Genomic DNA, 24,259 nt, shown 5'->3' on the forward strand with positions numbered 1-24,259 from the left:
ATGTAACGCGTTACTACCCACCTCTGGTAATTTTTAACGGCAGGATGGTGGCAGGGCGGTTAGAACGTCCGCCTCACAATTCTGAGATTAAGGGTTCAATTCCGGGGCTCTGGCCTTCCTGTGTGGAGTTTGCATGTTCTTCCTGTGCCTGCGTGGGTTTTCTCTGCGGTACCCCACATCCCAAAAACATGAATGGAGGACTGGTCCAACAGTATAGATTGTCCCTAGGTATGAGTGTGTGCACGAAAGCTTGTTAGTCTCCTTGTGCCCTGTGATTGGCTGGCAAACGATTCAGGGTGTACCCCGCCTACTGTCCATAGTTAGCTGGGATTGGCTCAAGCATCCCTCGTGAGGATAAGCGTCTCAGAAAAATGAATGAATAGTAATTATTAATGAAAATACATTAGAAATCAATGTGACATAATTTCATTAGTCAACAAAATTTATTGACTATAAGTGTATTTTGTAACTTCCTTTTTAAAGTGTATTTGCTCACTCATTGGATAATTACTAAAGTAATTCATGTTGTGTGTGTTTAAATCATTGAAATGCACAAGAGAGCTATAAGAACTCAAGTGGCTTGTGGACGTCAGATACAATATTGCACTGGTAAGATTGTGCTCTGAATTCAAATGTGCCAGAAGAAAAATTAAAACAACTAAAAAGCTCACCTTTTCTGCCGCAAGTAGGCCAGTGAGAAAATAGCTCCACTGATGCACAGGGGATAGATCAAGTAGGACAAGTATCTGGACGCCTAGAGAGAATCACCACACATGAAATGAAAAAGAAAAAGAGTTACATGATATCATCACAACATCAAGCAGAAGCACCTGTTTGTCAAACTCCACTGTGCGGCGCTCTTCTTCATCCAGCTTGTTTACCTTCATTTAAAGAGACCAAATATTAATTCAGTCTATACAATTTTCACATATGCTGACGTGAAATGTGTTTTTTATTCAGTACTCACCCAGAGTCGTCCCCAGTGCATGTTTATACGAAATACTTTAAACACCTTCCACACCTGATGAGACAGAAAGCCAGGTGTCCAATTCCATTTCAATTTGGTGTTTCGTGTTGTTTCTGACAAGATATACCTCCACACAAGCTGCCAGCCCAACAGGAAGTAGCACCAGCAGACTGGTCTCCTCCAGCAGGTGCAGGAAAATCAGCAGAGTGCCAAAACTTCGCCATAAAACTGTTTTGAAAGTGACAAAATTTAGTGCTTTGAAACCTCACTGTAAAGAATGCAATAGTTTTATTTACATAAGAAAGCCACTTACTAGATTTCCTGGAAATCCCGGCCATGCTCTTCTTTTTCCTCCAAGAGCTGATGTCATTTTTGAGAGCCAGAAATTCACAGATGAGCTGTACATGTTAAAGGACAGTCACTATTTTTTAAATCATATATCGAGTGTGTATGGTCTATAGTACTTGTTGTCATTAGTGTACGCATTAGTGTACACCATGAATGTCGCCTGGTATGTATAGACCAGTACTTCTCAAATAGTGGGGCGCCCCCCCCCAGGGGTGCATGTGACCTCGCGGAACTTTCTTTTTTGCTGTACTAAAATAACGTGTAATTGCACATCCACTCCGTGGGTGGCAGTGGTGCTCTCATTTTCAGAGTGTGCACAGTATTTTTGCAATAAACAAGAACACACAGCAAAGAGCAGGCTATATAAGTCTCCCAAAAGCCAAGAAGAGGAAATGCGAACGTAGTGTTTGGCTTCACTTTTAATACATTGGGTGACGAGAAAAGACCGTGATGTTTACTGTGTCCAAAAATGTTGGCAGTGGACAGCATGAAGCGAAACCAATGAAGACATCGCTTAAAGAAATTAGACCCCAATCACATTGATAAGCCGCTTGAATTTTTTTTGAGCGAAAACGTGCCGAATATTGCCAACAATCGGTCCGCTTGGTGTTACATCAGTAAACTAGCGAGCACTGTTAGCATCAAACAAGGTGGCATACCAAGTTGCTCAATGCAAAAAAAAAAAAAAACATACCATAGCAGTGGAGCTGATACTCCCTGCAGCATTAGACATTGTCTCGGACATGCTGGACGATACAAGTGCAGCAAAAATAAAAACTGTCCCTAAGTCCAATGACACTCGTTTTTGTTTTATTAAATTTTGTTTGGCATATTGTTCTCTGAGCTAATGTTGCTAATCTTTTTGAATGTATTGTCATTTATTGATTTTATTAAATTTTATTTTTCAGTATCAAATAGTCAAAAATGTGCCTTGAGTATGTTTTTATTAATTCAGGCAAATTGATGTAGAGTAGTATGAAAAAAGTATGTGAACCTTTTGGAATTTCTCACATTTCTGCATTAAATCACCATCAAATGTGATCTGATCTTTGTCAAAATCACATCGATGTAAAAACAGTGTCTGCTTCAACTAAAACCATCCAAATATTTATAGGGTTTCATATTTTAATGAGGATAGCATAGAAACAATGACAGAAGGGGGGAAAATAACTACATGAACCCTCTGCCTAAGGACACTTAAAGAGCAATTGAAACCAATCTTTACAAAAAAATCAGTCAGGTGTGTGCCCAATCACTGATGAGTAGTTTAAAGCTGCCCTTCCCACTATAAAACGCACACCTGGTAAGAATTGTCTTGATGAGAAGCATTGTCTGATGTGCATCATGGCTCGGTCAAAAATGCTGTCTGAAGACCTGCGATTAGGGATTGTTGATTTGTATAAAGCTAGGAAAGGATACAAAACCATCTCTAAAAGTCTGGATGTTCATCAATCGACAGTCAGAGAAGTCGTCTACAAATGAAGAGAGTTTGGCACTATTGCTTCTCTCCCAAGGAGTGGCCGTCCACCAAAGATGACGCCAAGAGTTCGGCGCAGAATACTCATTTAAAAAAAAAAAAAAAAAAAAAAAAAAAAGAACCCTAGAGTGTCTGCTAAAGACTTACAGAAATCACTGGTACGGTCCAAATATCTCTGTGCACAAATCAATACATGTAAAACTATGGCTAAGAATGGTGTTTCACGGGAGGACTCCACAGAGGGAGACACTGCTGGCTATAAAAAGACATTGTTGTTTGTTTAATGTTCGCAAAAAGGCACTTGGACACTCCACAGAAATAAATATTATAAATAAACATTATAAATAAACAAAATATTTTATGGACTGATGAAACCAAAGTTGAATTGTTTAGGAGTAACACACAACGTCATGTATGGAGGAAAAATGGAACAGCTCACCCACATCAACACCTCAACCCCATCGTGAAGCATGGTGGAGAGAGCATCATGATTTGGGGCTGTTTTGCTGCCTCAGGGCCTGGGCAACTTGCAATCATAAATGGAAAAATGAATTCAAAAGTTTATCAGGATGTTTTGGAGGAAAACCTGAGGCCGTCTGTCAGACAGTTGAACCCTAAAAAGAGGATGGATGCTGCAACAAGACAATGATCCAAAACACAGAAGTAAATCAACTTCAGGATGGTTTCAGAAGAAAATAATATACGTTCTAGAGTGGCCAAGTCAAAGTCCAGACTTGAACCCCATTGGGATGCTGTGGCATGACCTAAAGACAGTAATCCATGCCAGACATCCCAGGAATCTGACTGAACTGAACTACAGCACTTTTGTAGAGAAGAATGGGCCAAGTTTAGTCCTGATCAATGTGCCAGACTGATCGGCAGCTACAGGAAGCTTCTGTTCACGTTATTGCTGCCAAAGGTGGGTCCACGAAATATTAAATGTGATGGTTCACTTACTTATTTTTGCCCCTTCTGTCATTGTTTGCATACCAGCGTCATTAAAATATGAAAACCTATAAATGTCTGGGTGGTTTTAGATAAAGCAGACATTGTTTTTTCATCGGTGTGATTTTGACAAAGATCAGATTACATTTGATGGTGATTTTATGCAGAAATGTGAGAAATTCTGTAAGGTTCAGATACTTTTTCATTATACTGTACTTTAAGTCTTTTCTGGTATAAACAAAAACAATGTTAATAAAGTTATACTTCATTGTTAATTGATCTATATTTTTTCCTTTAATGTTAACAGTGAAACAATGTTATGCAGAGGTGTGCTAATATGGTATTATAGACAAATGATACTATTTACATTGGCGGCAGAAAGTTGGGGGGCGCAAAACACTTACTTCTTCCTGGGGGGGGGGGGGGGGGGGGGCGTAAAAGAAAATAATTGAGAAATACTTGTATAGACAAATAACCATTTAGTGTCGTGTGAACAATTTAGAATCGTCAATAAACGTTCATCTGAGTCCCCGCATTCTTACTTGCAAAGCTGTGATGAGGGCAGTTAGAACTAGGAGGTACAGATTAGAGCCCAGCAGGGTCCCTTTAATCTCATCAATGTATTCTTCTGAAAAACCTGCACGAACGAGAAGATAATCTTTAGACTGATTTGGGTTTTCGATTTATCCTTTAAACCCTAATTGCAATGTATTTTTGTTAAACATTTCCTTCGTTCATCCTCACCAAATTGCCGCAGGGAGTAAACCACATCCTGGAGATGGACCCAGAATCGAAATCTTCTCAGAGAAATGCCCTCATACGACACAGTGAGGGGAAGCTGGATAGTGCTTCTGTTGATCTCCTGAGGAAGGAAATGTGTTCTTTTTTGTTTTAACACTGACAAAAAAATGTAATGACTAGTCGAGTCTGAAAGGTGAACAAACTAACAACAACAATAACAACCCTAGAGCAGTAAATGCACTGCACCACATACACTAAATCAACAGTGACAAAAAGGTGAAAAAGTTGCCCTTCTTGGAAATTTCAAAAGACACACAGCATTTAATAATTTTGCCATTCAGCTCATTGTTATAAAATGCAGGTAATGCATAACTTTAGGTTCATCCTGAAATTCTACCCCAAAATCGAATTAGTTGTGTTTGGTATGCAATTTTCTTACCATGAGATCTTTAACTCTGAAGCTGAGCTCGTCAATCAGCAATAGAGGAAGGTAGAGGATCCGTCTTCCTTCCTGTGAGCTGACAGGGAATGTTAAGTTAAACGGATGGATTTTTGGGGGGTATGATTATTAAATTTTATTATGTTAATTACATTCTAACGTAGCGATGCATGTCACTGGGCAGTCCTCCTTTGGTGAAGCTGAAGTCCTCTGACATCATCGTGACTGACAGGTGGGGTCTCCAGTGGGATACTGGATGCTGTAATTTGGAGCCCTCACAAAGTCATGCACACGCACAGAAAGCACAAATGATTTTTAGTTGTTCTTTTCAATTCTAGAAGCACTTCAGCTTAAACTGTTGACCCCTTTTGATCAAAGGGTTATGAGGATTTCCACCTGTTGTAAAGTGTGGTACATGTATAATTATTTAATGTTCAGCTATACATTAAAATTTAACTGGGTGGAATGTTAAACAGATTGAAACCTCTTTTTGATGACTTGTTCACTAGTTTCCAACTTTCTGCTTATTGTGGATTGCGTTGACTGCACTCGAATCACAAATTAGCGTTTACGAGAGCAAAGAATTTGCCGAATTACACCATGTAACTCGAAAAACTCCGAAATTGGGTCACTCATATTTCAATGCATCACTATTCTCCTTTAATGTACTTGGTTAATTAATCGCTCTAAGAAAATAACCTTTAAACATAAAAATTGACACCGCTTACAAGTGCAGCCATTGTGTGACGTACGTGACATTAGTCACACCATGCACATACAGTACATTATCACCGATACACTAAGAAAGTTGCTGAGGAATGGGGCACAGACACTTAATAGTATCTGTTCAATCTCATTGTGTTTTTTTCTTTCTCCATCTGAGACTCAGAAGAAGCCCACATAGTTTCCTGGCTCCATTGAAGCTTGTTTCCCCTATAGCCATGTATGGCAGTGTTTAGCCAATGTGTGACGATTAGGCAGGACAATCTGAGATACTCACATTTGATTGGCTAAATTAGTACTGGCTACTAAAAATGTCTGACAATTGCTATTTTCTCTACTTCCAGGAAATATAGGCTTTTATTTAAGTTTTTCTCTATTATTAAACATCGAAAAAATTGTCTAAAACTGTCTTTTCACTTTATTAACGATAAACAAGATTCACGTGATCAAGGTGTTGTCTATCCCTTTAAGTATGACATCTTTTCATAAACCAAGTGCATATTGTGAAAAACATTTGTATTTATTTAAAATGTGATTCAGTACAATAATTAAAAATACTTCCATTAAAAGAACACTAGGTAACTTTTCAACCGTTATAAAATATTTTCATAACATTTGTAATAATATGTTCACTGACAACTAGTTGAATAAAACCTTTTTTATATCTTGAGAGGGTCTGTATTGCTTTCACTGGCATTAATTTACTTTAAGGAGGGTGACAGGAACCCTGCCACACAAAAAAAAAACTACAAATGTGCTGACTGCTTTGCGGCATACGTCACTTCCCCCCTTTCCCCATTCATGATAAAGACAGAAGTTGATGTGAAAGCTTTTGCGCAAATTCTGCAAATATGGCATAGCAACAAAAGACAACACACGAATGCTAACTGTCATATGCTAATGTCTAGCCACAACTGGATAATACTTAATACTATTAATACTATTAATAATACTTAATTAATTATTAATATTGATAATAATTAATACTATTAATAATATTAATACTATTCATCCTTCATACAACCGCTGGAAACAGAAAGTTTGTTTAATCCATCTGTAGGCGACCGGGAGATTGATTTTTGATTGGTGATTTTACGACACTGTGCGGGTGTGTGCTGGTCCTCATGGGAAAAGCATTCTTCCTTAAGGTAAAACACTACCAGTTTTGTCCACAGCCGTCGCTAAAATCGACCAAAACTGAAAAGTTACACAGTGTTGCTTTAAATAAGTCGAAGTTTTTACCTAGCGCTTTTTTCTGCTTTTAATTCATTTATTTATTTATTTATTTATTTTCCATAATCCTCTTTCTCTGTAAATCATACATAGAGGTTGAACTATCCAGCGTACACAAACCCTGTACAACATTAATGTGAGTAATATACAGCAAGTACATGCCATAATCCACCATTACGAAACATTTGAATCATCCTAATTAATCACATTTTTATAGTAACGGGAATTCCTTGTTTCAATCATTGTTCTAAAATTTTGTCTTAAGAAAATGAATCATTTAATGAGAGTTAATGTACCTTCTGTGTGTCTCTGTGGCCCTCTGCATTTGCAGGGGTGATGTGGGTGGTAAGCAGAGCTGCGTGGTGCACTTCTCTGCTATCCTCCAAAGGGGAAAGGCCAGCCTTGTGAACGTAAACCATTGCATACAAACTGCCATTGGCTCGAGTCTCTTCTGGCAGTGGAATGTTCACCTGCCTGCACGTACAGAAGAACACAACAAAGTAAATAATGTTTTCTTCAGAAGCTTCTCTGAATTGACATTTACACAATACAAAAAGTTAACAAATGTTACATGGAATTGTTTTCAATTTTGTTATAAGCATTACATTTCGATAGTGTTTGTATTGGAATTAGCGCCTCTGTGTTACGTTGGACCATTTAGGAGAGATGCTCAGTGTGGTTGTAAACATGGAGCGGAAAATGAAAATCATCAGTCACAGGAATATGAAGGAAAAGAATTGATGAGGAGCAATTAGCAAAGGATACAGGTATGAAGGCAGTTCTATTCCTACCACCTATATACAGCGGTATGAAAAAGTATCAACCTTTTGGAATTTCTCACATTTCTGCATAAAATTACCATCAAATGTCATCTGATCTTTGTCAAAATCACACAGATGAAAAAACAGTGCCTGCTTTAACTGAAACCATCCAAACAGTAATAGGTTTTCACATTTTAATGAGGATAGTATAAAAACAATGACAGAAGAGGGAAAAATAAGTACGTGAACCATCACATTTAATATTTTGTGGCCCCCGCTTTGGCAGCAAAAACTTCAACCAGACGCTTCCTGTAGCTGCAGATCAGTCTGGCACATCGATCAGGACTAATCTTGGCCCATTCTTCAAAAATTCTTCCACAAAACTGCTGTAGTTCAGTCAGATTCCTATAGATGTCTGGCATGAATCGCTGTCTTTAGGTCATGCCACAAAATCTCAATGGGGTTCAAGTCTGGACTTTGACTTGACCACTCCAGAACGTGTATTTTATTCTTATGAAACCATCCTGAAGTTGACTTACTTCTGTGTTTTGGATCGTTGTCTTGTTGCACCATCCTCTTTTTTTGCTCCAACTGTCTGACAGATGGGCTTAGGTTTTCCTGCAAAACGTCCTTATAAACTTTTCAATTTATTCTGCCATTAATGATTGCAAGTTGTCCAGGCCCTGAGGTAACAAACAGCCCCAGATCATGATGCTCCCTCCACCACACTTCACGGTTGGTATGAGCTGTTCATGTTGGTGAGCTGTTCCATTTTTCTTCCACACATTACGTTGTGTGTTACTCCCAAACATTCAACTTTGGTTTCATCAGTCCACAAAATATTTTGCCAAAACTTCTGTGGAGTCTCCAAGTGCATCCAAGTGCAACGATGTTTTTTTTTTTTTTTAGACAGCAGTGGCTTCCTCCGTGGAGTCCTCCCATGAACAGAATTCTTGGCCATAGTTTTACATATAGTTGGTGTTGCACAAAGATATTAGACTGTGCCAGTGATTTCTGTAAGTCTTTAGCAGACACTCTAGGGTTATTTTTTACCACTCTGAGTATTCTGCGCTGAACTCTTGGTGTCATCTTTGGTGGACGGCCACTCTTTGGGAGAGAAGCAACAGTGCCAAACTGTCTCCATTGGAAGACATCTTCTCTGAGTGTCTTCAGACAGCCCTTTTGACCGAGCCATGATGGACATCAGACAATGCTTCTCATCAAGACAATTCTTACCAGGTGTGTGTTTAGTAGTGGGCAGGGCAGCTTTAAACCACTCATCAGTGATTGGGCACACACCTGACTTAAATTGTGTGGTAAAAATTGGCTTCAATTGCTCTTTAAGTCTCCTTAGGCAGAGGGTTCACATACTTATTTTCCCCCTTCTGTCATTGTTTGCATGCTATCCTCATTAAAATTTGAAAGCGTATAAATGTTTGGGTGGTTTTAGTTAAAGCAGAAACTGTTTTTACATCTGTGTGGTTTTTACAAAGATTCGATCATAATCTATGGTGATTTTATGCAGAAATGTGAGAAATTCCAAAAGGTTCAGATACTTTTTCATTCCACAATAGTATGTTCTTATTTTATGTCACAACTCATTGTCAAGTATGTTTGGTTGGTTTTAGTTGAAGCAGAAACTGCTTTTACATCTGTGTGGGTTTTGACAAAGATTAGATTACAATCGATGGTGATTTTATGCAGAAATGTGAGAAATTCCAAAACGTTCAGATACTTTTTCATACCACTGTAGTATGTACTTATTTTATGTTACAACTCATTGTCAAGCATTGCTTCAGCTATATGCAGAATGCCAGACAAATGCATGTCAAACTTTTTGTTGCTTGACAGTGGCATTGATTTTGATCAACAACCGAGGATAATAAGACCCAACATTGTGGCCCCTGCAGATTGATGAATGATTCTGTTCAACTCTTATTCCATGAAAGAAGTATTCAAGTACAGTGTTTTGTTTTGAAATGCGCTGGCACATACAATTCTTCTACACTCTACAGCAGGGGTCCCCAAACTTTTTGCTGTGAGGTCCACATGACCTTTCCCTTCTCTGATGAGGGGCCGGGTCAGTTTGTAACAGAAAAAGAGTAAAAATGAGTGCAGCAGGGCCTAAATGTAAAAATGTATTGTTTTTCAGAAAGCCACAATTAAATAACCCTTTCTGGATTCTTCACGGAACAAAAGTAAATAAAATAAAAATAATAATAACACAATATAAAAATGAGTGCAGCAGGGCCTAAATGTAAAAATGTATTGTTTTTCAGAAAGCCACAATTAAATAACCCTTTCTGGATTCTTCACGGAACAAAAGTAAATAAAATAAAAATAATAATAACATAATATAATATCATATCATATAATAATAAATAATAATAACATTATTTAATTAAATAGATAATAACCAAATAACTCTGTCTGGGTTCTTCACAGAAAAAAGCCAGGAAATAAATAACTCTATTGGGGGTGGGATTGTTCAGGGGGCCGGACCAAATGTGGAGGTGGGCCGTAGTTTGGGGACCACTGCTTACAGTTTGCTTTTCCATTAGAGAATGCGAGCATGCTTTGGGATACATTTTGGTTAATCTTATTTTTTGATAACCAGTATATTTTATAGAAAATGTAAGACCTATTTAAATGTTTTTAATTGTATATCTCCTATATATATTAACTGTAAGGATAGAGTACAGTATACCCAAGTATTTGTGCATATGGTGAATGCTAAACCCACCTTTCAAATGTAGAGTGAGGGTCAAATGGATCCATTCTTAGTGCCAGGTGGAGCTGACTGTTGTCTGGAACGAGGCAGGTGAACACGCTCAGCTGAGCGGACAACAAATAGACAAGACAAGTTATTTGTCTGTAGATTTGGGGTTCAGCACCAAGAGCTACCTGCAGTCTGGGTCTGGCCGATAGGTATGAAGCGATGCAACCCATCCCTTGTTCCTCATCGCAGGGTTTGGTATTGAGGAATCGGTAGAGCAGCCAAGCAGTGTGGGCCATGTACACTATAAACACCCCCAGGAGAAGCTTGGCCATGGAGCTCCTCTTCCCGCTGCTATCCAAAGTCTTGGAGCAGCACGATGGGAACATGATGCTGGGTCAATAACCAAAAGCGAACAAATGACTGAAATGGGATTTGGGTTGGAATTGAGGCGGATTAAGGTCGGATCTGGTCCCTTTTCGGCACGCCTTCAGTCCGCCGCAGCATCTTCCTCCTCCTGATGCTGATTGACGCTCCGCGTCTGCGTCTGCGTCTGCAACGTTACCACATTATCATGCAAGGGCATTGATGTACAAGTTACTATTTATTTAAAAATCCAAATACATAAATAAAGTAGAAGAAAATTCGAAATTACATTATTGAAAAGTAAACATTATGATCCCTGTTTCAATGACACCTAAAAACACGTTCAGAGTGAACTACATTTTTAGAAGATCTTTGTCGTATTCGCGTTGCCTTATGGGTAGGACGTATTTTGTTTTCATCCGGCTAACAGTGAGAACTTTATTAGTACTTTACCTTGATTTCATGCTGTATCCGTGACTCGTTCTGTGGTTAGCGACGTATCGCTCTCTTATTTTCTCTGTGTGTGAGCCTATTGTCAGTCATATTTAAACATGATAATTCGATATATAGTACAGCGTGTGACTGGTTAGCCGCTATGCTAACTAGCATAACACGAATAACAGGATGACGGTCACATATAGAAGGCAATATAATTCATGCAGTAGTTGAAGTACGGTAGCAAAAAAATAGATTACCTCATTCCTTTGTCATACCCTGTCGACACGGGCTCGTTTCCTCCTACTCGAGGTTCAAAACGCCAACCATGTGCCTTTTAAAGCACCCTACCCTCTCTACTGTTACCATTCCTTGTTTTGCATGGTCTTTAGTATGATAATGCTTTGGAGATAAAAACATTTGAAATAAAATAAAAAAACGCAAGAATGCTGCTGGGTGGTTGTATGAGCCGTACAATGATTTATCTGCCAAACAGAGGATACTGGTATTCGAAACGCCTGTTAAGCTCAGTTGCTGCTTTATCTTGTGTGAAGGGGAAACAACCCCTCAGTCCTTTCGTTGTTCGTGCCATGCTTTATTGCACAAGATACACATTGCCACCACTGCTTAACAGTCAAGGTGCTCTCGAAGCACTTTGTAGTCATTTTCTGCTTGATTCAAGAAGAGGTCCAATTTGCTTTGAAAGAAATAGGAACCTGCTGCGAAACTCACCCAGGCCTGGTAAGGAATAAGAATGTGAAAACTGTTCAATTTTCCTTTTTCTGCATCCCTCACAAATTTGCTTATTTTTCTTAAATGCAAAAGTAAAGTGACAACTGTTGCAGAGCAATAACAATAGAACTATTATTCGCAATCAGAATGTTACCAGTCCATCACCATTGAACCTGCTGACTTTAGCTAGCACACAAATATTATTTGTAATACTTTGCAATGTGATAATTTTTCAAATATTTTCTGCAATTTTGTTTTCTTTTTACAGTGACCTTTGTACGCTACAGAATGACCGAAGTTCCTCTTTCTACTGTGCCATCACCTTTTGCTGTGGTGAGCTGAACTGTAAGGTCGACTGTATACAGAAGAAAGTTTTAGGAATTGTACAGTATCATATCTTTTATGATAAATTCAATTGAAACAGTATTTTGCGATATTTTGACACTTGATTTGCCACCATTTGCATACAACGTTATTTTTTATATTGTGTTACAGATGAGATTTGACCAAGAGGGAAATGTCACATCATTCGGTAAGTACTAGTGATGCATGATAATATTTTTTTCAACCGGTACCAATAAACAACAATTTGCTCCTGCTTTCAGCCGATAACCGATAATGTCAAGCCGATCATTCTGTTAAAAGATGTACCGGTATATACAATTTTAAATGATACACAAGAGCAAATGTTACTGTGCAAAAAGAGAATTTATTGCTACTTTTTCGTCATCAAAAGTGAACAGGTAGTAAATTCCAACATCTAAACAATGTAAATTAATTAATATTGAACCATTTTCAGTCAATCAATAATGGTGTCAACAATAATCGATGCGGCGATGCATCCCGATGCGGGGCATGGACGATTCGATTCGATGCGGGCAACAAGCCGAATCGATTCAGTGCATTTTAAAATATATAAGTACGTTCAAAAATCTTCCCTGCGCAATTCCGGTGATGCAATGGATTTGGTTTCCCCATTTGTATTATTATTGTCATGTTTCATTTTTTACACACTGCATTACTCTGGTCAAGTTTCCCACCAACCTCATAGAAGCCAAAATGTCTCCAGATGTCAGCTTTCAATGTCTTAGGTGCATCAAGAATCTTTCTTGCTCCCTCTTTCTCCGCTTCAGCCATTGTTATGTTATGTCCTATCTCTTAGAGGTTAGATCTTGTGCCCGAGTTCAGGTTCGGGCCCAAAATGTTAAGCATTCACGTTCGGGTCGGGTCGGGTCGGGCCGCCCCGCGCCGGACTAATAAATTATATTTTTTTAAAAATGGGATAAAACCGAGAGCAGGCTCTCTGTATTGTGCATTTGCTTGTGCACTCACATGAAGCAGTGGCGCCGCCCGCTTTTTCTTCTTCTCCTCCGCTGTGGCGCTTGCGATTCGTTACGAAAGACACTTTTATTTATGCACACAAAGGCAACACAAATGTGATCCTTTTGAATCCTCTCCTCTCTGTGTGTCTGCAAACTCGTTTTTTTTTTTTCGTTTTTTTTTTTTATTATTAAACTTTCCCAGCGTTATTTCGTTGTGTAAATGATTTTTTAATGATCACAAAAATATGTAGACTATTTAAACATTAAGAAAACTTGCGTTTTTTTTCTGCCAACTGAGAATTCGTAACGAAAGACACTTTTTTATGCACACAAAGGCAACACAAATGTGATCCTTTTGAATCCTCTCCTCTGTGTGTCTGCAAACTCGTTTTTTTTTTTTTTTCATATATATATATATATATATATATATATATATATATATATATATATATATATTAAACTTTCCCAGCGTTATTTCGTTGTGTAAATGATTTTATAATCACAAAAATATGTTGACTATTTAAACATTAAGAAAACTTGCGTTTTTTTTTCTGCCAACTGAGAATTCGTAACGAAAGACACTTTTTTATGCACACAAAGGCAACACAAATGTGATCCTTTTGAATCCTCTCCTCTGTGTGTCTGCAAACTCGTTTTTTTTTTTTCATATATATATATATATATATATTAAACTATATATATATTAAACTTTCCCAGCGTTATTTCGTTGTGTGAATGATTTTATAATGATTGCAAAAATATGTAGACTATTTAAACATTAAGAAAACTTGCGTTTTTTTTCTGCCAACTGAGAATTCGTTACGAAAGACACTTTTTTATGCACACAAAGGCAACACAAATGTGATCCTTTTGAATCTTTTCCTCTGTGTGTCTGCAAAATCGCATGTTTTTTTTTTTTTTTTTTTTTTTAATGTTAAACTTTCCTTGCATTATTTCGTTGTGCAAATGCTTCTATAATGATCACAAAAATATGTAGATTATTTAAACATTAAGAAATATGCATTTTTTTCTGCCATTTCGAAGAAATGAAAATAAATTGCTGCTGCTGCGTTTTTGTTTTTTTTTCGCATCACTCCAAGCCGGGTGGGGCTTCAATACTAGCGGGCCGTGTCGGGTCGGGCTGGATTTTTTAGGCCCCATCTAACCTCTACTATCTCTCTGCTCTCTCAATTGCAAAAAAAAAAAGATATTTCCTCATGTTGAAACAGATTGTTATGGCTGCTAAAATGCTGCTGCACTTCATTTTAATTCATTATTTTTTATTGTTATGTGGTAGTTACTGATTGCATTTCTAAGTTGATTGCACATATATAGTGGGCTAGGCCAACATTTTACTTTTGTTCTACATTGCAATTTAGTTGAATGTTTTGTTTGCAACTGAACTGATCCCTGGATGGATATTGCGATAAAGATGCTGCTGCACTACAATATTTTCTTTGTCGCTTTCTTTAATATTTACTTGAATATTTTTATCGATGGGTTGTTGCGACTAAAATACAGTGACTGTTATTACTGATTTTGCGCAGGAGTTCAGATGTTGCACTGTGTGAAAGGCTGCTACTGTGTGTAAAAAAAAAAAAGAGAAAGCCCTGGTCTCATTCAAAGCACCAATTAAATGCTGTGATCTGTTTTGTTTTGTTTTTTTTTAAATATATATCTAAAAGTATTTTCATTTGACTTCAACCAGGAGTGACACAAGAGCCAATAAATAGTTGTTTAGTGTCTGACCGCTTGTGTTGCCTCATGATTCACGAAAAATATGCTTTGCTTTAGAATTTTAATGCATCCCAGGCTTTAAGGCATCGCGATGCATTGCCGAATCGAACCGAATCGAATCGTGACCCTCTGAATCGAATTGAATCGAATCGTGGCCCTCCGAATCGTAATCGAATCGAATCGTGAGGGCAGTACCGATGCACACCTCTATCAATCAATGTCTTTATATTCGATGTACATTGTTGAAAACAGCCAACAATTGCATCTCAAATGTGACTTTAAAAAAAAAAGACTAATTCACTGCTTTCACTCAAAAAACTTTTAGATCTTATAAAAAATTTCTTACCTAAAAATGTCATTACACTTGATAACACACATCACTTAAAAGTTAGGTGTTTTCCCACGTGTTTTAATTGATTTCCACTTGTGTCAAGCTATAAGTTCTAGTTAAGTTTTAAGTTAGTCTAAACTGTAAGTCCTGATAGGATTTTGAGTTTTTGCAGTGTTCAAAATAAATGCTGTGCTGTATTGGAGCATATTAGGCACCAGTACTACCTGGTGTTTTATCCAGCAGTGACTACTGAGCTAAAATTGACAGTTAGCATTATTAAGTTTTTATTTAACACCAGTAATCACTCTACAGCGCTGTTTTCACAGATTAAATAAAGTCTGTATGTAAGAGTTAGCCACGCATCGACCGTGGTCATAATGAATAGAAACCTAGCCCTCCGCAGGGATAACGTTACGTGAGCGAGTGACAGCAACGTTAATCTTATCTATGAGTGCTGAGAAGTGTACTGCTTTAAGATGGCGGCTGTTGTATTAACGCCACCGAGTCGGTCATTTCGCATCTCGTTCTCGGTACATGTGATATCTATGACACGCATCAGACGCTACCTGCTACCACCGTAGCAGCATGCGGGCGTAGTTTTTAGCAACGTCGGCGCAGTTTGTAATGGCTGTCGGCTGCAGTAAGGTATTTTGATCACGGTATTGCTTCTTCCTCTACGCACGTGACGTCAGCGTTGTCACGCGTGAAAAGTAGTCTGGGCAAACGTGATGCTTAGAGCTGGCAAAATTAAACGATTCCTCAAGGTGAATAAAATTACTCGGATCCGTTTTTAAACTCGAGTTACTAGAGTTACTCGAGTTGCTCGAGTATTGGTTTCAGCTCTAGAATGCGTTATCGAATGATTTTTTTAAAATCTGGATTATCGGTGTGACGTCATAATTGACCATTATCGACCAATAATTATCGGTAACCAATATTATCGTGCGTCTTTAGTAAGTACCATACCTAATCAAAAGCATAAATTGCACCCCATATGTAACAATAAGTGAGTGGCAGCAACGTTAATCTTATCTATGAGTGCTGAGAAGTGTACTGCTTTAAGATGGCGGCTGTTTTATTAACGCCGCCGAGTCGGTCATTTCGCATCTCGTTCTCCGTACATGTGATATCTATGACACGCATCAGACGCTACCTGCTATCACCATAGCAGCATGCGGGCATAGTTTTTAGCAACGTCGGCGCAGTTTGTAATGGCTGTCGGCTGCAGTAAGGTATTTTGATCACGGTATTGCTTCTTCCTCTACGCACGTGACGTCAGCGTTGTCACGCGTGAAAAGTAGTCCGGGCAAACGTGATGCTTAGAGCTGGCAAAATTAAACGATTCCTCAAGGTGAATAAAATTACTCGGATCCGTTTTTAAACTCGAGTTACTAGAGTTACTCGAGTTGCTCGAGTATTGGTTTCAGCTCTAGAATGCGTTATCGGATGATTTTTTTAAAATCTGGATTATCGGTGTGACGTCATAATTGACCATTATCGACCAATAATTATCGGTAACCAATATTATCGTGCGTCTTTAGTAAGTACCATACCTAATCAAAAGCATAAATTGCACCCCATATGTAACAATAAGTGTTAAAGAAAGAAGTTTCGTATTTACAACATCAACCTGAAAGCGGTTCAGTGTATTGCCAAAGGCTGTAGTTTTATTTGGTCTCCCTCTCATTTTAGAAGTACCATAAGCATGAAATAATAAACACTTATGTTATAAATCATAACTGTTACAGTTCACTGACTCCATTCGGTGTTTTGTCTTAGAGAAAAAGAAAACTGAGCTTTGCCAAGAGCTAAGTCTTCAGGCCAGGGATCTACGCTTTCAACACAGTACCAGCCTCAGTACCAGAAACAACTGCATTATTCTACGAATGGAGGTATGCCAATTGTTGATGTTCTCAGCAAAGCAAAACATAGCAATCTCATTTAACATGACATTTCTAATTATTGCAATTTTTATTGTATAATGCTAAAACATCCTGTAAAAGCACGTTTAGTATTTAGACTAATATACATCACATTGGTAAATGAAATCTAACATGGGATTATGAAACAAAGGATTCATTGTACAATGTTTGAGAAGGCCAAAATCGATCTAGATGATTTTTGAGCCTCTTGGATCTTTTCCCCTATGGACATTCTTTCATAGCTGCCGCAGTGCAGTGTATCCCTTCGCGGTCTTGGGAGATGCTGAAATAGAAGTAACAAGAGTCCTCACGGCTTTTCATTTTACAGGGTGCGTCAATATACGTTTTGCTCCCCACTTTTGTCACAATGAGGTAGTTGCACTCATCCTGACACCTAATAACCAGATGATACACTCAGTTAGAATGAACATTTAAAAAAATGACCTGTGATAATTCTAACCTAGTCAAACTAACCTGTCTTTTTTCGGTCCAGTCCCAAACACCCGGCAGTCCACACATTCTGCATGAGTCTGACAAGGGCCCAAACAAGTGGGACAACTCTCACAGGTCGGGCCCGCGTAAGGCGGATCACAACGACAACTCCCACACTGACACAACCCTTGATTGTTACATAGCTGCTGGTTTGATGCCATGCATGAGGTTGTGTCCAAGGTGCAGCTGCAATCCTCACCGGTCCAGTCATTGTCACAAATGCATTGTCCACACTCACAACTGCCGTGTCCACCACATATCCTGAAGAGAAAATGAAATGTATTTAAAGATTCAGATTTACAGCCGTAAGGACATATTGTGGTGTAATACCTGTTGTTGTGAAAGGGGCAATCAAAATTGCTGCACTCACAGAACATTCCGCGGTATCGTTCATTTGGGTTTTCTTGACTGTGACATAGGCATTCGCCATCAACACACGTCCCCCTATTGCTGCATAATGGAGCATTTGGTCCCTGGCGACAGGTTTTATCATCCCTGTTAAAGTTTGACCCTACATTGATCTGGCAGTGTTGTCCACTGTAAGGTTGGTAGCATTCGCAAGAGCCGCACACAAGATCTCCATGGCCGTCACAACTTGGACTGTTTTCCTCGCGGTTTCCTTTGCAGTCGCACTCGCCTAGACAATATTATTTGAATGTGCCTTAACTTGACATTTTTTATCTCTCTCCAGAAAATATCTCCTACTCACAATCTAAAATGATCTCCAACTTAAGACTTTGTAAAAAGCCTCTTGGTGTTATGTGGACAAACGAGGGTCCTGTGCTGTCCTGAGTTGAGTTGTCACTAGTTTTGTGACAATTGGAAGCCTCCACATTCACCTGTGTGAAAAGGGATACCATCATTATTAGACTTTTTCTGACTAAGAGGAACCAGATCAACAGAGAGAAAGCCATTTTGTATGGTTTGGTTAGGTAGCAATGAAGCTGGATGGTTAAGGTCGGGGGGAATTGATGATGGTAAATGGACAGTTAAGAGTAGAATTGTGGATGAAATGAGAGAAGAGTTACTGGAGGTAAAGCAGAAGGTGAATAGGGACGTCATTTGTCATGGCAATCCCTGATTAGGTTTAAACTGAAAGGATAGAAGCACACATTTTTCATGAGCTACTAATGCTACAGTTACAAGCACTGCCCCTCGTCTTAATTATCCTAACCTCCACTATCATGTTCCCATGTCGAATGTTGCTGAATGTGATGTTGACTTCAGCCGGCATGAGACTCGTGTCCATATTCAGCTGTGGAGTACGCTGATTTCTCGCCACGGTGATGTAAAGGGGGAAGGACTGGCTTACTCCAGGCCTCAAATGGAGGGTGACCTGCTGGGGCTGCAGGAATAGAGTCCCTGTTGTAGGTTCATTGCTGTAAAAGTTCATTGGAGATATCATGTTGAAATTTCAATGTCAACATTTTTTTCCTGCAGCCTCTGTGGCCTGCAAAGTTAAATGGACCACAAAGTAATACTGTTTTACCTGCTGTCATTCCTGGTGACATGAACACTGCCTTGAGGGTTATACATGTGACTTGCATCACAGCCTGCCTTCTGTAGCCCACTTAAGGTGTTACAGCGACGTTTAAAATTAGGGGCAGTGCACCACACACACTGTGGACCCGACAGCATACACTGGCTGCAGCTGGACACGGTCTTCAGACACGTTATTTCGTCAGCCCAGCTTAGCGACAGGAGAGGCAACAGCAACAGGAAGAGACAACCCACCTTGATAGCCATACTAAAGACAAAAAAATAGAGTCGTAGCAAAAATAAATATACTTTACATAAATTATACTGGATTAAATATTCATCATCTAGTGGAAATGTTTCTTTGTGTGTTGGTCATAGGTTTGATTATTCCTTATTTAAAATTTGTGGTAATACTTTTGTATTCTTCTTCACAGGAAAAAAAGATTGCCCTAGGATAAATGGTTAAGATTTAGTCTTTATTATTGACAAATGACAACCTCCGCTGTAAATTGTTAAATTCTCTGTGACTATTTTGAATGGATTTTAGAATTGCTTTTTCTAAATAGACCATGAGTACGGGTAACTTACTTGTTTCCTGATTGTTTTTTTCTTGGCTCTTGGTTGCTTAGGAGCGTCTGCCTCTTCAATTAGCAACACTTATAATAATAATAAGCTTAGCATTCAAGTACTTTTTGACCCTCCTGCGGTACAGCTGGTCATGTATTGCATGTAAATGTTGGAGCACATTGTGACTTTAGGGAAGAATTATCAATCTTAGAGGTTAGCTTTGTTAAGTTGCAGCCCATTTTATCGATTTACCGCTCGCTTCAAATATTTACTGATCAGATCAGACTATTGGACCTTAGACTCTGTGATTACAGGTGTAAAAAAAAAAATTGAAAGCAAAATATTTGAAAGCAGGTGCTGTCTTTGGCAATTTTAGAAAGCATGAGCTCTCACTGTGCCCATGGTTTGCACCTCCACAGTCACTGAAAGCCATTGTGACTCCCCATTGCCTTATGGTGTTGGATTTCCGTGGTCTGGGATTGGAGCGCTGGCTAGTTCTAGAGCTCGCCCCGCAGCTGGCTTCACAGACTCACTCCTTGCCTTTTGAGTTCAGGGCTCTTGAGGCCATTTTGCAGCACAGGGTAAGGCTAATCAATTATTTTTCAAACCATATTTGAACTTTATGGCAACATAGGGCTAAAGCGTGCTTTTAACAGGTAAACAATCTTCAAACTCGACTGAACGAAGTTGAACCAGTAATATTGGATATTTTGGAATCACTTGTGGATCCCAAAATCCTGTCTGCCGATAGAAGTAAACTACACATACTGTTGCAGAACAGTAAGAGGTAACCAAACTAATATGAGCAGATTTGAAAGAGTGTGGTTGTTATTTGTCTTATTTTTTTTTTTTTAGCAAAAGAGTTTTGAAATTAATATAAATTAAATGTCACCTACAGTGGGGCAAATAAGTATTTAGTCAACCACTAATTGTGCAAGTTCTCCCACTTGAAATATTAAAGAGGCCTGTAATTGTCAACATGGGTAAACCTCAATTATGAGAGACAGAATGTGAAAAAAAAACAACAGAAAATCACATTGTTTGATTTTTAAAGAATTTATTTGCAAATCATGGTGGAAAATAAGTATTTGGTCAATACCAAAAGTTCATCTCAATACTTTGTTATGTACTCTTTGTTGGCAATAACGGAGGCCAAACGTTTTCTGTAACTCTTCACAAGCTTTTCACACACTGTTGCTGGTATTAGAGCAGTGATGTTTTGGGGCTGTCGTTGGGCAACACGGACTTTCAACTCCCTCCACAGATTTTCTATGGTGTTGAGATCTGGAGACTGGCTAGGCCATTCCAGGACCTTGACATGCTTCTTACGAAACCACTCCTTTGTTGCCCTGGCTGTGTGTTTGGGATCATTGTCATGCTGAAAGACCCAGCCACGTCTCATCTTCAATGCCCTTGCTGATGGAAAGAGATTTTCACTCAAAATCTCTCGATATATGGACCCATTCATTCTTTCCTTTACACAGATCAGTCGTCCTTGTCCCTTTGCAGAAAAACAGCCCCAAAACATGAAGTTCTCACCCACATGCTTCACAGTGGGTATGGTGTTCTTCGGATGCAATTCAGTATTCTTTCTCCTCCAAACACGAGAACCTATGTTTCTACCAAAAAGTTCTATTTTGGTTTCATCTGACCATAAAACATTCTCCCAGTCCTCTTCTGGATCATCCAAATGCTCTCTAGCGAACTGCGGACGGGCCTGGACTTGTATTTTCTTCAGCAGGGGGACACGTCTGGCAGTGCAGGATTTGAGTCCCTGGTGGCGCATTGTGTTACTGATAGTAGCGTTTGTTACTATGGTCCCAGCTCTCTGTAGGTCATTCACTAGGTCCCCCCGTGCGGTTCTGGGATTTTTGCTCACCGTTCTTGTTATCATTTTGATGCCACGGGGTGAGATCTTGCATGGAGCCCCAGATTGAGGGAGATTATGTACCTATGTTGACAATTACAGGCCTCTCTAATCTTTTCAAGTAGGAGAACTTGCACAATTGGTGGTTGACTAAATACTTATTTGCCCCACTGTGTTTTTCACAAATTACAGTAGATCTAATGATTTTTTTTTTTTCCTCTCAAAATCATAACAGTTTATCAGAGTTGGAAACGGACATTAAAGTTTTTAAGGATTCGCTGCTGAAAATTTTGGATGAGGACGAAATCATTGAAGAGCTTTGTCTCACAAAGTGGACAGACCCAAGAGTTTTGTGAGTTCTTCCAGTGCATGTATACTTGTTAATTAGTAGGGTACATTCCACAGAATTTTTCTTTTTTCCTGTCATGCTATTATGCAGAAATTGTATTGTTTAGAACAGACATGTCCAAAGTCCGGCCCGGGGGCCAAATGCGGCCCGTGGACAAATTTCATCCGGCCCCCAGCATCTGTCACAAAATCAATAAAGTCTGGCCCACACACAGACTTAATAAAATTGGTCAGCAGTACTGCTACCAGCATATGAAATATCTTACACACTAAATGCTGCTCCTCATTTACCCACGAAAAGGCAGCAGCACTTTAAGCAACATTACCCCTTGTAGCCATTACTCCAAATTTTTTAAAATGGCGACAATCAACAAAAAAAAAAAAGAACGTTGACTGCGACGGCCGACGCTTCAAGGATAGGTGGAAATTGGACTGTTTCTTCACTAAAATACGCAACAACTGTCTGCCTCATTTACAAAAAGACAGTTGCCGTTTTTAAAGAGTTCAATGTGAGGCGATATTACCAAACAAGATACGCTGACATGTACGACAAGATTACAGGGAAGATCCGTAGCGAGAAATTGAAGCAACTTGAAGCTAGTTTAATTTCACAGTGGCAGTATTTCGCAAGAGCCCGAGAGTCGAAAGAGAACGCCACAAAAGTTAGTTGCGAGATTGTTGAAATTATTAATTAAAAAAAATAATAAAGCAAATGTGACACACAATGGATTGCTAAAATTTGCTTAAATATATTGTTCGACATAAAGGACGTCGGCCAAGGTCGGCCCCCCAAATTTTTGCCACACCAAATCTGGCCCCCTTTGCAAAAAGTTTGGACACCCCTGGTTTAGAATGATACAACAGATAATCTTTTCTAAATTTTATCAGGGATATGAATGATTTCCTGCCCAACTTGTGCATATTACATTATGTTGTTGAATTCCTGTTCTTTTTTATTCTTACATAAGATTTTTTCTTTACAGTAAATGTTTGTCTTTTTAGTGAAGAGAGCAGTTTAGGGATTGACCATGCGGAGGAGATGGAACTTTTATTGGATAATTACTACATGCAGGTAATAGTGTTTATCTGAAGCAACCATAAAGTTAAAGTCATAGCTTAACAGATACGAATTTACACGTTTGTCTGTTTCGTTATATTGGTCCATTTAGGCTGAAGAGTTGGGAAACAAAGCCAGGGAGCTGAAAGGCCTGATAGATGATTCAGAGAGTGTCATCTTTATCAATCTGGACAGGTTTGTATTACTTTTAAAGTATCTGCAACAGAATCTGGTCCAAATGACACAAAAGGCAATTGTTGTCTGTTCTAGCCATCGAAATGTGATGATGCGTTTGAACCTGCAACTGACCATGGGTACCTTCTCACTCTCCTTATTCGGTCTGATCGGGGTGGCTTTCGGGATGAATTTGGAATCGTCTTTTGAAGAGGTGAGATTGCCAGGTCTAGCAAAAAAAATATATATATATATTGACATGTTCTTGTGTATTTCCAGGACCCTCGTGTTTTTTGGCTAGTTACAGGATTCATGTTCCTTGGAAGCGGCTTGATTTGGAGGCGACTGCTTTCATTTTTGGGACGACACCTAGAGCCAGCATTACTACCACCAGTAATATTCTTGCGCACGTTTCACCCATACGTATGGTTTGGCTCACAAACACTTGGTAGAATTGATTCCATTTTTGTTTTGTTAGATTTCTCCGGTTTGGAAGAGAAATCTGAAAGTATCAGACATAAAGGCTGGAGTGAGATGATGCTCCCAACTTTATACAACCCCTGCGCAGCCTGCTAGACTGACCTCACATTTTTTATAAAGAAGACACAAGTGAGTCTTTGCCCATCAGGATCCTGTTGAACTTGTTTTTTTTTTTTTTTTGGTTTTATTTTTTTGAGCATGCGGTGTGTCTTCAAAGTGGGATACTTCACATCTATTGGTCCATTGGTGCAAACGCCAGTTCAGTGTGATATCACCTAGAAATGGAAATTGTGTGTCTGTATGATGTCGTGTGCCATTTCCAAATTTTATATGATCCTAAAATGCATCTTAATCGTGTACTGTATACTGTATGTCATATGTGTGTTGTTTTTGACATAGGAAAAATGGTTTTTTTTTTGCTCAGCTATTTAAGATACTAAGCACATTTTAATCATTTGTCTCCAGTTTATATATATATATATACATATATATATATATATATATATATATATATATATATATATATATATATATATATATCCATTGAAAATCATTCGTCAAGTGTTTACTCTGGATATAATTAATATTATCGCTAAATAT

General features: G+C 38.7%; 3 protein-coding genes across 12 annotated transcripts in view; 1 reads left to right on the forward strand and 2 right to left on the reverse strand.

The window, feature by feature from the left end:
- The window catches only part of LOC130915477 (lipid scramblase CLPTM1L-like), a 26,692-nt gene extending 14,993 nt beyond the window's left edge, over positions 1-11,699 (reverse strand). For 4 of the 8 annotated variants that reach the window (XR_009063094.1, XM_057835548.1, XM_057835547.1 and 1 more), the window contains exons 1-14: positions 11,412-11,699; positions 11,170-11,233; positions 10,539-10,903; positions 10,378-10,469; positions 7,170-7,347; positions 5,070-5,191; positions 4,918-4,996; positions 4,482-4,599; positions 4,280-4,374; positions 1,281-1,365; positions 1,095-1,195; positions 968-1,021; positions 831-881; positions 672-754 (exon numbers count right to left, since the gene is read on the reverse strand). Coding sequence is in view for 7 of the 8 variants with exons in the window: in XM_057835548.1 (XP_057691531.1) it covers positions 672-754; positions 831-881; positions 968-1,021; positions 1,095-1,195; positions 1,281-1,365; positions 4,280-4,374; positions 4,482-4,599; positions 4,918-4,996; positions 5,070-5,191; positions 7,170-7,347; positions 10,378-10,469; positions 10,539-10,739 (1,259 nt within the window). In the remaining variant the exon portion in view is untranslated. Of the gene's footprint in view, positions 1-671; positions 755-830; positions 882-967; positions 1,022-1,094; positions 1,196-1,280; positions 1,366-4,279; positions 4,375-4,481; positions 4,600-4,917; positions 4,997-5,069; positions 5,192-7,169; positions 7,348-10,377; positions 10,470-10,538; positions 10,904-11,005; positions 11,234-11,411 lie in introns of those variants that run through there. The other 4 variants (XM_057835546.1, XM_057835545.1, XM_057835543.1 and 1 more) reach the window with 4 other exon arrangements.
- mrs2 (magnesium transporter MRS2) lies at positions 11,097-24,140 on the forward strand. The gene is made up of 12 exons (XM_057835553.1): positions 11,097-11,892; positions 12,152-12,216; positions 12,379-12,415; positions 17,053-17,165; positions 20,153-20,314; positions 20,390-20,520; positions 21,836-21,952; positions 22,951-23,020; positions 23,118-23,200; positions 23,276-23,393; positions 23,459-23,572; positions 23,658-24,140. The coding sequence occupies exons 1-12, from the start codon at positions 11,598-11,600 to the stop codon at positions 23,715-23,717; spliced, it is 1,365 nt and encodes a 454-aa protein (XP_057691536.1). The 5' UTR covers positions 11,097-11,597; the 3' UTR covers positions 23,718-24,140.
- On the reverse strand, positions 16,672-20,570 carry LOC130915478 (integrin beta-1-like). Of its 3 annotated transcripts, XM_057835552.1 has the most exons (7): positions 19,755-20,563; positions 19,177-19,434; positions 18,862-19,066; positions 18,397-18,526; positions 18,018-18,324; positions 17,670-17,948; positions 16,707-17,589 (listed from the first exon to the last, which is right to left on the reverse strand). In XM_057835552.1, the coding sequence occupies exons 2-7, from the start codon at positions 19,431-19,433 to the stop codon at positions 17,418-17,420; spliced, it is 1,350 nt and encodes a 449-aa protein (XP_057691535.1). In that variant the 5' UTR covers position 19,434; positions 19,755-20,563; the 3' UTR covers positions 16,707-17,417. The 3 variants fall into 3 exon arrangements, with proteins under 3 accessions (XP_057691534.1, XP_057691533.1, XP_057691535.1); XM_057835550.1 differs by having other exon boundaries at positions 16,674-17,589; positions 17,670-18,324; positions 19,755-20,570; XM_057835551.1 differs by having other exon boundaries at positions 16,672-17,589; positions 17,670-18,324; positions 19,177-19,812.
- Positions 24,141-24,259: the final 119 nt, after the last annotated feature.

The sequence above is a fragment of the Corythoichthys intestinalis genome, chromosome 4 (genome assembly GCF_030265065.1).
Source record: "Corythoichthys intestinalis isolate RoL2023-P3 chromosome 4, ASM3026506v1, whole genome shotgun sequence".
In the NCBI taxonomy this organism is placed as follows: Eukaryota; Metazoa; Chordata; class Actinopteri; order Syngnathiformes; family Syngnathidae; genus Corythoichthys; species Corythoichthys intestinalis.

What these genes read in the sequence shown, in the direction of transcription:
- LOC130915478 (XM_057835551.1), bottom strand. Translation starts at nt 19,433, where the DNA reads ATGGCTATCAAGGTGGGTTGTCTCTTCCTGTTGCTGTTGCCTCTCCTG. An exon ending in GTTGGAGATCATTTTAGATT is followed by an intron (nt 18,325 to 18,396) that starts GTGAGTAGGAGA and finishes AATATTGTCTAG; the next exon opens with GCGAGTGCGACTGCAAAGGA. An exon ending in ACTGGACCGAAAAAAGACAG is followed by an intron (nt 17,590 to 17,669) that starts GTTAGTTTGACT and finishes TCTGGTTATTAG; the next exon opens with GTGTCAGGATGAGTGCAACT.
- mrs2 (XM_057835553.1), top strand. Translation starts at nt 11,598, where the DNA reads ATGCTGCTGGGTGGTTGTATGAGCCGTACAATGATTTATCTGCCAAAC. An exon ending in GCGAAACTCACCCAGGCCTG is followed by an intron (nt 11,893 to 12,151) that starts GTAAGGAATAAG and finishes TTCTTTTTACAG; the next exon opens with TGACCTTTGTACGCTACAGA. An exon ending in GGGAAATGTCACATCATTCG is followed by an intron (nt 12,416 to 17,052) that starts GTAAGTACTAGT and finishes GTTTTGTCTTAG; the next exon opens with AGAAAAAGAAAACTGAGCTT.